We start from the raw sequence: 15,446 nt of genomic DNA on the forward strand, positions 1-15,446 counted from the left end.
CCATGGTCAACTCAAACTATCTTGATAAAAGAGTTGCTTATTTCTTATCGAAAAAGTTGCTCCTCATTCATGCTGAAATTTTTACGATTCACAAGAATGTTCATTTGTTTCTATGGAAACCACAAAAAAAATCAAAAATTAAGGATTATTCCTCCAAGAAACCAAATCGGAAATGAATCCAAAAATCTTTGAGGAAAATACTGATTTCTTTCAGAAAAAAGATCTTCAAGTGAGAAACTCTTATAAAAATCCATTGATAGAATCAAGAGAGGTCTCTGGATTTGTATTTATAATGTTCATCCTCGTGGTATATATATCTCACGATTGTACATCAAAAGAATTAAAAGAACAGATAAAATGAGAAGATTTCAGTATTTACAGAAACAACATGAAAATATGCACTTAAATTTTAATTTTCAAGAACAATTCATTAGAGAAGAAAAACAGATGGTTATATAAAAACTAAAACTACTAACTACATAAATTAAAACTATAATTGCACACACCTAAACTTCTATATTAGAGTTAATAATTGTAAAATTAATTATATTAAAACCAACTCTTTCACATCTTCTTTTTGCTTCTATGCCATTTGAAATTCTTCATGACGACATCGTCGACCATTTGCTGATAAAATAAACGGTATCGCTGAACATAATATTGCAACTAACACAAAGCAGTTGCCACCTACACTATCATTCACATTCAAACATTAGTTGCATATAGTGTAGATACTTGCGGTCGTCCCGATAATATAAATAAAAATTTGCCATTTTTAGAATTCTCAATATCACCAAGAGTTTGTTAATTAAAATGGTTCGCAAATCTAAATCCTTGGAAAATATAGGGGTTGATGAAGCCACCATTGATAGAGGTGCAACATAAAAGTTTGAGTGTGATGGAAGAGATGGCGGAGAAAAAGATGAAAGAGATGGTAGAGAGGAAACTGGAAATGGTGGAGTCATGTCTTATCATATCAATTCAGGGACAATTTTTTGATCTTGGAAAAATTACAGAAACATAATGATTCGACGACACCTAGCTAAACCACGTTTTATCATGGTGCAATATTAATTCACAACAATCCAGGAAGCTTTATTTTAACTTCAGCAAGGATACTGATAAATGGTTTCACGTTACTTTTGATGCAACATAATATATTTTGAATCAAGTTCTTGTTCTGCCATTTGTATTGTCGGTTATACAAAGGAATCAAATACACGATCCCAAAATTAGGCTGACCGTTTGAGCCTCATCTGTTACTATCGAAACCCAACTTTGGACAAGACCAACAACTTTTAATTAGTAAATCGATTCATTTTGAAAGTTATAAAATATATGAGTATGGAAGGAAGAAAAAAAACCAACATAAACTTAGTCGATTGGGATAAATTTTGTTTGACAAGATTGTTTTTGTTTTATATCTAAAAACCATGACGATAAGATATTTCAAAATAAATAAATAAAGAATAATATGTTGAGATCCAACAGCTTAATGTAGATCACTAATCATGTCAAATAGAAGGCCAATTGGGAGTGAGAAGAGAATAAAAATAAAATGTCGAATTCTGGTTTGTTTGGTTGTAGGGAATGGAATCATTTTCCCGTGAATATAATTTCATTCTCATATTTGATAAATATGAGAGGGAGAATAATGATTCCCCAAAAAGTTATAAGGGGATCAAAACCCGTGTGTGGGTGCGTGGGATAACATTTCTTTCCAATTATCCAAACATGCCACTATAGGCAGTTTTCGTCAAAAAAATTAAGCATAAATTTAGCTTTCGAAATAGGCGCGTATTTGGTTTCCTAAGCTAAGTTGTGGCCTACCAGCACTACAAATTTATAGTTGTAAACTATAATTGAACTAACTACTACAAATATAGAAAATTTTGCTACTATAGTAATTGCTCAGTGCTTAGAAATATTCCGCTAACCAAGAAAATTATAGGGCTTGCTCTTATACTATCTTCCTATTTTTTCTATTATTATTTTCATTAATCAACAATTTAAAAAAAAAAATTGGTAAATTTTAAAAGCTTAAACTTTTCATAATCTAAATACGTGTTTTTGGTTCATTCATTTTATATATAAACCCCTAGATTTCAAGAATTTAAAGATATATGTATTCCCATGAAACAAATTGAAAGTATAAGACATCATGATTTAATAGTACGTAACATTCAAAAAATAAATCTTCGTCAACCGGATAAAACATTTTTCTCTTTTTAAGGCCTCAATCTCGGTCATCAGAATTCTTGAAAAAAAAGATGCGGAACTTCCTGTAGGAATACAAAGAAGGAGCAAAAACATCACATTTATTTAAATGGGATATAGTCCGTGCAACTAAAGAAAGAGGTGGCTTAGGTGTTTGCAACCTCAAACTTATGAATTTAGCTTTGTTGGATAAATGGTGTAGAAAAGAGCAAGATTTGGTATAAAATTATAGAAGACGAGTACGGAAAAGAGTTCTCAAAATGGATTCTGGGAAAAGTCAACCAATCCTTTGGAGTATCTTGCTGGCGGACAATTGTTGAGTCTGCGGGTTTCATTACTGAACACTCGACATTATTCTCTATTCTGGTAGAGCCGTTGCTTTCTGGAATGATCGATGGTGTGGGAATCAAACTGTATCTGCTACATGTCCTAACCTGTTCAAGCTATACAGGAACGAAAACACTAGTTTTGCTGATATGATTTATACTGAAGGTAATTGGAAGTTTGATTTCGGGCGTGTACATACATCCGCAGAAGCTCAAGAATATGCGGTGCTCATTACAGCCATTGGCGACGTTCCCCCTACTCGTGATGGCTTGACAGATACAAAGAGATGGAATTTACATCCCTCCGGTATGTTTTTTGTCAAGACAATATATTCAAAGTTGGTGGTGGAACATGGAGTGACTAACTTCCCTTCTCATTTCATCTGGAAGCAGGCAGTCCCTCCGAAAATCAGTTTCTTAATGTTGAGTTTGGTTCATGGAAAGCTGAACACTATAGATATTCTTCAACGGAAAGGTATGAATCTACGTAATGATTGTGCTTTGTGTGGTGGAAGAGATGAGACACATGACCCTATTTTCCTACACTGTAAGATTGCATACAAGATTTGGTGTAACTTAACACCTTCAACAGGATGGACTTGGATATTGTCGGGTCTAATGAAAGCTTCAGCAGAATCATGGCATACTACACAATTCTCTGAATCTGAGAACTACATATGGAAATTGATCCCGGCAGCAATCGTTCACACGATATAGAAAGAGAGAAATTTTAGGAGATTTGAAGCAAGCTACTTATTCAAAACAGATGATGAACTTATCTTTGAAGCCAAGTCTTCGCTTCTAACTTGGGCAGCAGCTGCAAATCACAGAATTTACCTAAACTTCTCAAATACTGTTATGTCTAATTGACAGGCAATGTTTTTGTAATTATCATGTTAGTCTTTTTTTTTTTTCCTTTACTTCATCTGCCTCTGGTAGATATTTGATTGTACATTTCTTCTTCTTTTAATAAATCTTCCTTTTCGATCAAAAAAAAAATCTTCGTCAACCAGAATTTACCATACATAACATCTGAATTAATCTGTAAAATTCATTAATCCATAATATTTTACAAGCTAGATCAAGTCTCATTTTCAAAAGAAAAAAATAATTATCCCCCAAGTTTTTCCTCATGGCACATGGACTCAACAGTCTAAGCCTGGGCTGGACTAAGGCCCGAACCACCTAACCACTCCATGTATAATTAAGTGATGACATCACTGACTTTACATTTACTCCTCTCAAAAGAGTCAAAAGACTCAAAACATACAGAGAGTTAGTTAGATGTTATCGATCAAAAATTGGAAAAAAATAATCTTTTAACTCTAGATTCTATCGATTCAGTTCAGTTCATCTCACTAAATCCACTTTCAGACATGAAAATTTACTCATTTAAATTCTTCTTCTTATACATTCTCATCATGTCATCAACATCTTTAATTAGGTTCTTTTTCCCTTCTTTTTTCTCATCTGCTCAGCTTCAAAATGCTCACGTACCATCTCTCTCCCTCTCTCTGGCTTCAACTTACTTGTATTTCCTTAAATTTGAGTAAAATAAGTTACTACTTAACCATCAATTTGGTGATTCAATTTTTTTTTAGTTAAATTTATGTGTTTCATTTTAATCTAGCTAGAAACCCAGGGGTATTGGAAAGTCAAGAGTTCAAAATGAAATGGGGGAGTTCAAGAGTTTGGGTCTTTTGTTAATTACATCTATGTATCTGTATCTTTCTAGGTTGATACTCGAAGTTTCGGAATTGCTAATGATGTGTTCTTGAAAGATGGGCAGCAATTTCAAATCATTGGTGGTGACTTGCATTATTTTCGTATTCATCCAGAGGTAATTCAAAGCTCTATCCATCAAGCAAGGTTACTTTACTGAAACATGACAGTGGATTGTATAAATGCAGTGGAATTGAAATTCTATTGTTGTTAAATGTGTTTTCTATTAGTATTGGAAAGATAGGCTATTGAGAGCTAAGGCATTGGGATTGAATACAATTCAAACATATGTACCTTGGAATCTCCATGAACCAAGTCCTGGAGAATGGGTTTTCGAGGGTATTGCAGATATTGAATCATTTCTTAAGCTTTGTCAAGAGTTTGGGTTCCTTGTCATGCTTCGACCTGGTCCTTACATATGTGGAGGTGAGCATTGACTTCCTTGTGTTTACAGAGATGTAGAATTTTATTGGTCACATATTGTGATTAACGGTATATATAGCGTCTTTATGTAGTGGTTATAGGTGTAAAGTGAAACCGATTAAATGTAAATGCCATGGGTGTCCATCATCCATATATGAGATATTACGAGAATGTGCAGTCAGTTTTTGTTTGATTAACCCGTTTGGATAAATTGTTTGGTTGTAGAATGGGATTTTGGAGGTTTCCCTGCTTGGTTGCTCTCTATAGAACCACCCCTCAAACTAAGATCGTTGGATCCTGCTTTCCTTCATCTGGTATATTTTCATTTCTTATGCTGAATTAGTAAATTAGTTTCTATCTAAGATTGTCTGAATTCATTGGTCATGCTCTATCCTAGGTTGAGAAGTGGTGGGGTGTTTTGCTTCCAAAGATAGCTCCCCTTCTTTATAACAATGGGGGTCCTATTATTATGGTCCAGGTAAAGATTATTTTTCAGCTTTAACTCTCACTGAAACTCACGACTGTAACTAAGATGCTATACGGTTAAAAGCTTAAAGATTACTTCCAAGATAAAAAGAATCTTTTCTTGTTCCTTTTAGGTTGTATTTTTGATGGAAAAGAGTAAACGTTTTCACAGGTTGAGAATGAGTACGGTTCATATGGAGATGACAAAAACTATCTCCATCAACTTGTTAGTTTGGCTAGACGGCACCTTGGAGACGAAATAATATTGTATTATTCTGTCCACTCTAGTAATTTTTTGTTTCTCAAAGACTCACCATGTTTGTTACAATTTCCTAGTCCTCATATGATTTTAGTCAGTCTGCTAACAAGAACTATTGTTGAAGGTATACCACAGATGGAGGTTCAAGGGATACTCTTGAGAAAGGAACAATTCGTGGAGCTAGTGTTTTTTCAGGTAAACGCAAGGCTTGCAAGGCTTTTACTTTGGAATATGTGATTCTCGAGTTGTGTATTTGTTAATATGGTTCCTTGTTTATTTACAGCTATTGACTTTAGTACTGGTGATGAGCCTTGGTCAAAATTTAAGTTGCAGAAAGAGTTCAATGAGCCAGGAAAATCACCACCTATCTGCACGTCAGTGTGCATTGCTTTTCTGTTGTAGTATGTGCTGGTTAGAGAAGCTTATTATGCTCACAGTGCATCATGTGCATGTTTATTCAGGGAATTTTATACCGGTTGGCTAACCCACTGGGGTGAGAAACTTGCGGCGACAAATGCACAATACACAGCCAATGCCTTGGAAACTATTCTCTCTCGTAATGGTTCTGCAGTACTATATGTATGTTGTTCTCCTCAGATCTACTTTATGATGAGAAAGTATTTTTTTTTCTTCATGTTATTGTCATGATGAGGGGGTCATTTACTTTTACAGATGGTACATGGTGGAACGAATTTCGGGTTTCTCAATGGTGCAAACACTGGTTCAGATGATTCTGATTTCAAGCCTGACATTACTTCATATGATTATGTAAGAGATACTTTTCAGAAAGCCGAGATGTTCTTTTGCTATGAGTTCACTGATACTGTCCTTGTTAATTTTACAGGATGCTCCAATTAGTGAATGGGGTGATAGTGACAGCGCAAAGTTCAAAGGTGTGTTTCTCTACTCCACACTTAAGATTCACTGTCAAGTAGAGATTTGAAGAATTTTAAAATACGCATCTACTAGTTACTCAATGCAGTTGTTTTTTTCCTTTTTATGTGATTTGTCGCTATGCTTCAGCCTTGCGTAAGGTTATAAAGAAATACTCACCGGTGTCAGTTCCTCGAATTCCTCCAAATAATAGAAAGAGAGGCTATGGAAAAGTCAAATTACGAAAGCGTGCATCTTTTTTTGATGTACAACATACTATTACCAATGCTAAGGATGTCGTTGAAGCCAAAAATCCAGTTTTTATGGAATCAGTTGGTCAGGTACATTGGAAATTTATCCAATTTCATGCTAGAAGTCTTCTGCTAATTTTTTGACAATTCAAGAACACGAAGTGTAATTTTCTTCTAATGGTCATGCTAGATGTTCGGATTTTTGCTATATGTGTCAGAATATCCTGTCAAGAAAAATAGAAGCCTTCTTTCCATACCAAAGGTATAATGTGTTCTAAAAAAAATTCAATGATGTTAGCCATTGAATCTACTAGTCTTTTAAGATTGCTAAAGGAACATCTACTAATTCCAGGTGCGTGACAGAGCTCAAGTATATGTTTCGTGTTCACTGGATGAAAGAATCAATAAATATGTTGGTAAAATTGAAAGATGGGCGAATGAACCGCTTGAGATTCCTAGCATTAGATGTGCTTCAACCATAAGATTGTCCATTCTGGTATTTAACCTTCAAGTTTTCATCTCTTGAAGCTTGATTTTGCGATTTTAGGTTTGATGTTTCGGATTTTTAACTCAATGTTCTCGATATTTATCTAATATGTTCTTGTTTGTCTGTACTGTTCTAGGTTGAAAACATGGGACGTCTCAATTATGGCCCGTATATGTATGACAGGAAGGTAAAATGTTTGTAACTGCAATTTTAACTCACAAAGTTCAGCAGAGTGATTGTTTTATCTTTCTTTTTTATCTTTCAGGGGATATTATCTGATGTCGTTCTGGATGGTTCAGTTCTTCATGGATGGAGTATGATTCCATTTTCTTTCCAGAACCTATCTAAGCTTTTCATAGAGAGTCCCATTGTTGGAGTTGGCACTACCACATCTGAAAAAGAACTTTCCCGCAGTAATTTAGAATACCATTCTGGTATGTTTCCAACTCTAATTCCAACCTTATTATAGGTTCCTCTTTAGTAGACTGTTAAAATCGATTTCACGACTGCATAACTAGCTTCCAAGGGGTCAATAATCATGGGTATTTTAACTTTTCTCTTTAATTTTACAGAGCTACTCTCTGGAGGACCAATGCTCTATGAAGGTCATTTCACAATCAACTCAACAGATGAAATCGCAGACACGTTCATATCCTTCAGTGGTTGGGGTAAAGGGATTGCATTTGTGAACGACTTTAATATAGGAAGATTTTGGCCGGTAAGAATGACTAGTACACCCTTGTTTACTTTGTACTCAAATTTTCGTTAGACTGAATGATCCTGACATCATTTTACAGTTGGCTGGACCACAATGTAGCCTCTATGTTCCTGCTCCGCTCCTCCGTCCAGGGAAAAATGTTGTGGTATGTTCAGTAATTTTTATTTTATTTTATTAACCAGTGAAATTGAAGTTTTACTGGAAAATATTTTTCTTTTATTTTTCCTCCCTTGCCTGTGTTGCCAGCATAAATACCAGCTTTTGTTTGTTATTCTACACAGATCATATTAGAGACTGATGCTCCAAACCATGAGCTTGTGGTTGACTCGATTGATCAACAGGACTTTACATGTGGTCAGCGGTCAAGATCTGGTACCAAGTAAATATGGCTTTGAACTGAAAGTCTGAACAATTGTCAGTGGGAAGTTCTGTCAAAGGTGAAAGTAGAAATGCACATAGAACCAGCAAGTAAGCAAGCAAATTAGGATAAATCTTGAACAGCAGTAATTTCTAAGTTGACGAGTAACAGGAGAAATTATGAATCATTCTAATGAAAAACTTTTGCTTTCATAGTTTTGTACTATATTTCTATCCTCTGGTTTTGTACATATTAGCAAGATATCTATCCGTGGTTTCAAATTCTGTGACTTGATTTGACTGCTCCGTAGCTTGCGAGGGAACTCCTACTTGATCTGCCTCTTGATTGTAGCCTTTGGGATCCGCTTAACCTTACAGATTTTCTACTGTTCTAAGTTATAATTTTATCTAGTGTCAGACCAGCTCAAAGTTTCATTCAGTAGGCAATGTGAACTTGGCATATGCCAATTCCCAAACTTATCTGCCAAATTGGGCCGTAAAAGTGAGCCAGCCGGCTTGTTTGGGTACCCTCGCTTGGGGCATACATAGAAATTTTGGGGCATACAGACTTATTATGCCATCCAATGCAAGATGATAAGGGGTGTCTAGTGATGCTTAAGTTACTATATAACCCTTATGTAGTTTAAATTACATTATTACCCTTTCATTAAATTAAATTCTAATCCTAAAACATTACAACTAATTAACCCACCACTAATTAATTACCCTCCCACTAGGTAACCATTACCTATTTAATTACTCCACTAATTCACCCATTTAATTAAAAATCTAAAATCAAAATTATTTTTATTCTTCTTCTTCTCTCTTTTTCTTCCCTCTCCAAAAATCAAAATCGTTTATTCACAAAAAAAAAAATCGATTAAACCCACAAAAAATATGCCACCTTGTTATAAGCGAGTTGCTAGATCAGGTAGGATGCCTAATCCAGGAATTGTTTCTGCAGCAACTCAACCTCGGGTTTTTGATAAAGATGAAGTTGAAGAGGATAGTGGAATAATTGGTGTTGGAGTGCGAGAAATAGACCCTGATTCCTTAAAATTGCACATAGAAAGGTATTTCCCACAAACCCATTGCTTGTTTTTTCGTGTTTCATTGATTTCATGAAATGTAATCGATGATTCCTTGGGTTTCGATAGTTACAGTGTATTGTTCAGCTGACATATATCAACCGAACTTTTTTTTTTACACAGTTGAAGAACAGTTCGGCTGAAGCGTATGTTTTGTTTTGAATATCAAATCAGCCGAACCTCCATGTTCGGCTCATAAATAATTGTTATGGTAATCAGCCGAACTTAAGTACGTGAATATGCTATCTTACATTGTTCGGCTCATCTTGATAAATATCGAATGCGCCGCCGAACTTTACTCCGCTGTGTATGGCTAATAGCTTCCTGTAAACTTGTCTATTTATAGGTGACTTATCACCTTGTTTAGTGGTAGAATCATATTTATTTATTTTGGAAAATTAATAAAGGTGTATCATTTGTTTTAGTAACTATCCTGGAAAATTCAAAGAGAAGCTTAAAAGGAGAACAATGGAAGTGACTCCTTCTAATTCAAAAACTCCCAAACCTCGAGTTGGTGGTACCAAGAACTTGCATGCAGGGAAAAAGGGAATTGAAACGAATGTCTCATTTCCTGCAGAAGAATAAGAGCCCGACAATGATGAAGAGGAAGAACCACAAGAAGAACTACAACAAGAAACACAACAACAAGAGAAAAGAAAGAAGAACAAGGGAGACAAATAAGCATATTCCTAGTGATGATAATGTGATACGTGGTCGCGAGGATGGTTTGCCCCATGGTGTTCCATAAGATGGTGGAAGAGTGTGATTGTCTACAAGGAGTCATGGGCGAAGAGAATATATGAGACTCCGAATCACAGGGATGCAATCCGCGTACTTAGACACCAGAGTGCCGCATCAAAGAGGCACCTGAGGTGGTGTCTTTAGTACAAGGCTCTGGTTTATGGCTTGCTATTTTCTATGCACAAGAGGATTTTGATGCAGTTACAAACTCATCCTTCATTGAGAGTTTTTTTCCAGAGACTTACACATTTCATCTCCCATTTGGCGAGATGTCAATTAGTCCTGATGATGCATAGAAGATTAGTGGTTTTAGAATGAAGGGGAAAAATGTGAAATATGAGGTTTATGAAATGACTTGGGATGAGTTGTATGTACTGGCCGAGGAAACTCTTGGTTGGCCAAAAGACAAGACAAAATTGGAGTTTTCCTGCGCTACTAAAGTGGTGAAGTTTGTGCATTCTAGATCAAATAAGTTGAAGAAAATCAAGTTCACCACTTTTAAAAAGTATTTTGGAGACACAAATGAGAAAATTTCAAAGGGAGAGATGTTTATGGACGATGTCAAAGCTAGGCGCACTGCTACCCGTATTTGTTGTATACTCTAGGAAGTGTTATATTTCCCGATAACAGTGGGAATAAGGTGAGTGCTCAATATCTTCAATTTTTAAGGGATTTGAAAAGCTTCCACAAGTACTCTTGGGGAACCGCATCCCTTTCTTTCCTCTTTGAGCAACTTAGAACCGACTCTAGGTTAACAAGTACAAATATTGGAGGTTTATGACTATACTTCAGGTAAATTTGCACGCTATAGTTCAATTTTAATCCCTAAAATCGGCTTAAGATTAGATTTTAGGTTGATTCCGAACCTACTTTAACAAGGTTCGGCTTCTACGATTTTTAACATTGTTAGCCGAACTTGCTTGGTTCGGCGCTTAAGTGATGTTTTTTATATCAGCCGAACTTTGATCCGTTTCCCAAAGTTGATTAGTCTCAATGATCCAATTCCATTGATCCTAATAAATAATTGTCTTTTTTTCTTCATATTCTTGATGTAAGTATGGATATATGACCATTTCCCGGAATTGAAATTGGCAAAGAAAGATGAAAAATGGGTAGATACATTCCCTACCTCGGCCAAATGGATTTTCAAGGAAAATAAGAAGAGGAATAAAAAGGAAATCTTGATAGCTTTGAGAGAAAAATTAGACTCTTTGATGTCCAAGACGTTGTATTTCAACCATACCAGCAGGATGAAGAAAAGGATGAAGTTGTTGAAGATAAAAATATGCCGATGTACTATGGGACTTTGTTTTATCCCGAAGGCTTTACATTGTTTGATCTTCGTCGAGTACTCCGCCAATATGGATTTATCCAAACGATTCCGCTGCTAGAGGAATCAAATTTCAAGTTGTTGCCCAAGGGGTCTAAGGGAACTAAAAGCACAGATAGTGCATGGAATAGCGAATATGATACCATTGATTGTTGGGATAAATTGGAAGAGAACAAATTAAGTTGGGTAAACTTAGAAGAGTTGCGTGAAGATCCATGTGAAGTTGACCCAGCTTATATAGATTGGTATAACCAAATTTCACATCCCTTAATCATTAATAGGGAAAGTCAAGCTTTGGTAGATGCTAAGAGGGGAAAGCAAAAACAAAAGGAAATGGAGACGAAGACGAGTATCTCCAAAGGCATTGTTGAGGATGTTGCAAAGTCTTACCGAACTATGGTATATTGAGTTCATATATACTTTTAAAGTATTTTTTTTTTTGTAAATTGTTGTTTATTTGTTGGAATTAAATTTTATTAGGTGGCCGGGGGTAAAGACGTGTTGAAGATCATGAAGAAGAAACTTGATTGCAATGCACAGATGGATGTGGACGAGAAAGAATATATTTACAACCGTTAGGATGGAGTAATCAACAAAGGTGAAGGTGTGAGTGGAAGTGGTGGTAAAAAAGGTTGGGGTGGTGGAAAAAGGGGTGGTGGAGGTAGCAAACGCGGTCGTGCTCAATGAATGAATATGTTTAAATTGAAGTACACTAGGTTTTTATTGTTTGGTTTTTAAGTAATGTTTGAATTTAGCACAATGTTATTTGCTTGAAGAAAACAACTTTATGCTTTCAGTACAATGTTACGATGTTTAAGTACAATGTTATGCTTTTATATTTAAGTAAAATGTTATGCTTTGAGTACAATGATAATATATAAGTTACAGTGTAAGGTTCGGCTTATAAATAATGCGCATTAGACGAACTTTATTGCTGACCTTCCTTGATACTCCAACTAAGTTGGTGACATTTCCTAGTATTCCTAGTAATAGGTTCTGCATAAATTTCTAATTCCGTAAAGAGCCGAATCAATCTGCTGGCACTAGATAATTCTCCAAGTAAAAAGTTCGGCGTAAATTTTCAATTTTATTATTAGCCGAACTGTTTGGAAAGTATAGGAATATTCTAGAAATGCGTAAATTACTAAACTTCCCTTAACGTGATATAAAAGCAAAAAAATTCCTCTTTCGGGTCAAAGCATAAGAAACATCGAAGAACATCTTCGATTCCTCTCCTCATCTCTAGCCGAACCAACTCGGAAAAAATTGGTTAAATTCATATTTCATCGCCGAAATTAATCGTCGATGCATAAAAATTTGATCGTCGATTAAACACAACTATAAAATGGCTCGTGGAAAACAAAAATCAATGGGTAGGTGTTTGCGGGTGAAAACAGTTTCTGCTGATTTCGGTAATTTCGAGTGTGTGGGTGAGAAACGAGTCTAAACCCTAAAAAATGTACTGTAAGGGAGTACTTTGATTCGAGAGATGAATCTGTACAATCCGGCCTAAACCAAGAAATGGCCGTTCCAGACTTGCTTCGGTCACAAAGTGAAGGAGAAGGGTTGGTCTTAGGGAGGGAAGCGAAGAGAGTGTTGAGACCAGAATAGTTGATTCTGGAAGAGTAGTTGTTTGACGACTTGTATCAAAAAATGAAACGCTAGCAGATTGGGAAGCTAACAAGTGATTTCTGAGTGTTGTATTCTCCTTACCAAAAACCTGTCCTTTGGTGGAAATAGGTGAGACCTATTTATACAATTCGAAACAAAACGTACCCTGGTCTCGTAAGAAGTGGAAACAATTGAGTAAATGGAAGAAAGCGGTAACGGGTAATGCCTGGAAATTGACGTTTCCATAATGAAGGAAACGTTTCACCATTACTTCCTGTATTTACTAACCGCCTCACTCTTATGACACTTTCTTGTAACGGGCATAGTGTACGCCGCACGATGTAAACCTCCAGACCAATACCCTAATGAGCATCCCCCAATTTTGTGACATGTTTTGATGTCTCGAGTGTTTTCGTGGAAAACGTGTAACACGTTGCGATTGTTTGGCAAGTTAAGATTGAGAGGCTTGCCGGTTCAGTGGTGACCTTCGACGGCCGTGATTTTGCATCTTGAGAGGAAGGTTAGCCGTTGATTGTGGTTACCTTCCGTTTAGTAGCAGGTAGCGTGGCCATGGTGTTGTCATGGCTTGCGCATGCTCTGGGCGTGGCTGATTAGGGTTTGGTGCCATGACCAAAGAATTGGCATAACTAAGTGTGTGTCGTGGCCAAAGAGTTGGCAGCGTAGCCAAGAAATTGGTACAAGTTGTTTGGTGGCAAGCTTGTACGGATGAGATTTGTATCTCAGGAGGAGGGATGTCCGTTGATTGTTGCAACCCTCCATTTGGCGGCCAGAGTCATGGAGGCATGGCCAGTACGTCTCGTGCATGCTCTCGGCGCGGCCCAAATTGGGATTTGGCACAAACCGTGGAACTTTGGCATCGCATCCAAGAGGTTTCCACAAATCGTTTGGCTTGGTGGAAAGCTTGTACGGCTGAGATTTGCGTCTCATAAGGAGGGGTAGCCGTTGATTGTTGCAACCCTCCGTTTGGCAGCCAGCGGCATGGAGGCATGGCCAGTAAGGCTCGTGCATGCTCTTGGCGCGGCCCAAATTAGGGTTTCGCACAAACCGTGGAACTTTGGCGTCGTAGCCAAGAGGTTGCCACAATCTTTTGGTTTGGTGGAAAGCTTGTACGGCTGATATTTGCGTCTCATAAGGAGAGGTAGCCGTTGATTGTTGCAACCCTCCGTTTGGTAGCTCCCGGCATGGGGGCATGGCCGGCATGGCTTTGGCAAGGTTTAGGCGCGGCCAAGCTAGGATTTTGGCATAGTTTTAGGCGCGGCCAAAATTAGGGTTTTGGCATAGTTTAGGCGCGTACAAAATTATGGCTTGGCATTGGGCCAAAAGTTTCCACGCGTTTAGTGGCGAACTTGGACGGCTGAGATTTGCATCTCAGAAGGAAGGGTGGCCGTTGATTGTTGCAACCCTTCGTTTGGAAGCCAGCGACATGGAGGCATAACCGGCATGGCTTTGGCATGGTTTAGGCGCGACCAAGCTAGGATTTTTGCATAGTTTTAGGCGCGACCAAAATTAGGGTTTTGGCATAGTTTAGGCGCGACCAAAATTAAGGCTTGGCATTGGGCCAAAAGTTGCCACGCGTTTGGTGGCGAACTTGGACGGCTGAGATTTTCATCTCAGAATCAAGGGTGGTCGTTGATTGTTGCAACCCTTCGTTGGAAGCCAGCGGCATGGAGGGATAACCGACATGGCTTTGGCATGGTTTAGGCGTGGCCAAACTAGGATTTTGGCATAGTTTTAGGCACGGCCAAAATTAGGGTTTTGGCATAGTTTAGGCGCAGCCAAAATTAGGGCTTGACATTGGGCCAAAAGTTGCCACGTGTTTAGTGGCGAACTTGGACGGTTGTGATTCGCATCTCAGAAGGAAGGGTGGCCATTGATTGTTGCATCCCTTCGTTTGGTAGCCAGCGGCATGGAGGCATAGCCGGCATGGCTTTGGCATGGTTTAGGCGAGGTCATGCTAGGATTTTGGCATAGTTTTAGGCACGACCAAAATTAGGGTTTTGGCATAGTTTAGGCGCGGCCAAATTTAGGGCTTGGCATTGGGCCAAAAGTTTCCACGCGTTTGGTGGCGAACTTGGACGGCTTTGCATCTCAAATTGAAGGGTGGTTGTTGATTTTTGCAACCCTTCATTTGGTAGCCAACGACATGGAGGCATGACCGACATGGCTTTGGTACGGAGGTGTGGCTGGCATGGCATGCCATTGACACTATGGTGCGGATGGCATGGTTGGTATGTCTTTGGCGCGGAGATGTGGCTGGCATGGGATGCCATTGGCACGGTGGTGCGGCTGGCATGGTTGGCATGCCTTTGGCGCGGAGATGTGGCTGGCATGGCATGCCATTGGCAAGGTGGTGCGGCTGGCATGGTTGGCATGCCTTTGGCGCGAAGATGTGGATGGCATGGAATTCCATTGGCACGGTGGTGCGGCTTGCCTGGTTGGCATGCCTTTGGCGCGGAGTTGTCGCTGGCATGGCATGCCATTGGCACGGTGGTGCGGCTGACATGGTTGGCATGCCTTTGTCGCGGAGATGTGGCTGTCTTGGCATGCCATTGGCACG

At 38.2% G+C, this 15,446-nt stretch overlaps 1 protein-coding gene across 1 annotated transcript; it reads left to right on the plus strand.

Moving 5' to 3' along the window:
- Window positions 1-3,798: 3,798 nt before the first annotated feature.
- LOC113347821 (beta-galactosidase 17-like) lies at window positions 3,799-8,398 on the plus strand. The gene is made up of 19 exons (XM_026591492.1): window positions 3,799-4,036; window positions 4,279-4,383; window positions 4,496-4,691; window positions 4,914-5,002; window positions 5,086-5,166; window positions 5,326-5,420; window positions 5,537-5,607; window positions 5,696-5,786; window positions 5,874-5,991; window positions 6,085-6,180; window positions 6,257-6,305; window positions 6,436-6,626; window positions 6,727-6,798; window positions 6,889-7,032; window positions 7,160-7,210; window positions 7,289-7,457; window positions 7,596-7,741; window positions 7,821-7,886; window positions 8,023-8,398. The coding sequence occupies exons 1-19, from the start codon at window positions 3,920-3,922 to the stop codon at window positions 8,122-8,124; spliced, it is 2,049 nt and encodes a 682-aa protein (XP_026447277.1). The 5' UTR covers window positions 3,799-3,919; the 3' UTR covers window positions 8,125-8,398.
- The last annotated feature ends 7,048 nt before the right edge of the window (window positions 8,399-15,446 follow it).

The sequence above is a fragment of the Papaver somniferum genome, chromosome 2 (genome assembly GCF_003573695.1).
Source record: "Papaver somniferum cultivar HN1 chromosome 2, ASM357369v1, whole genome shotgun sequence".
NCBI classification, from domain to species: Eukaryota; Viridiplantae; Streptophyta; class Magnoliopsida; order Ranunculales; family Papaveraceae; genus Papaver; species Papaver somniferum.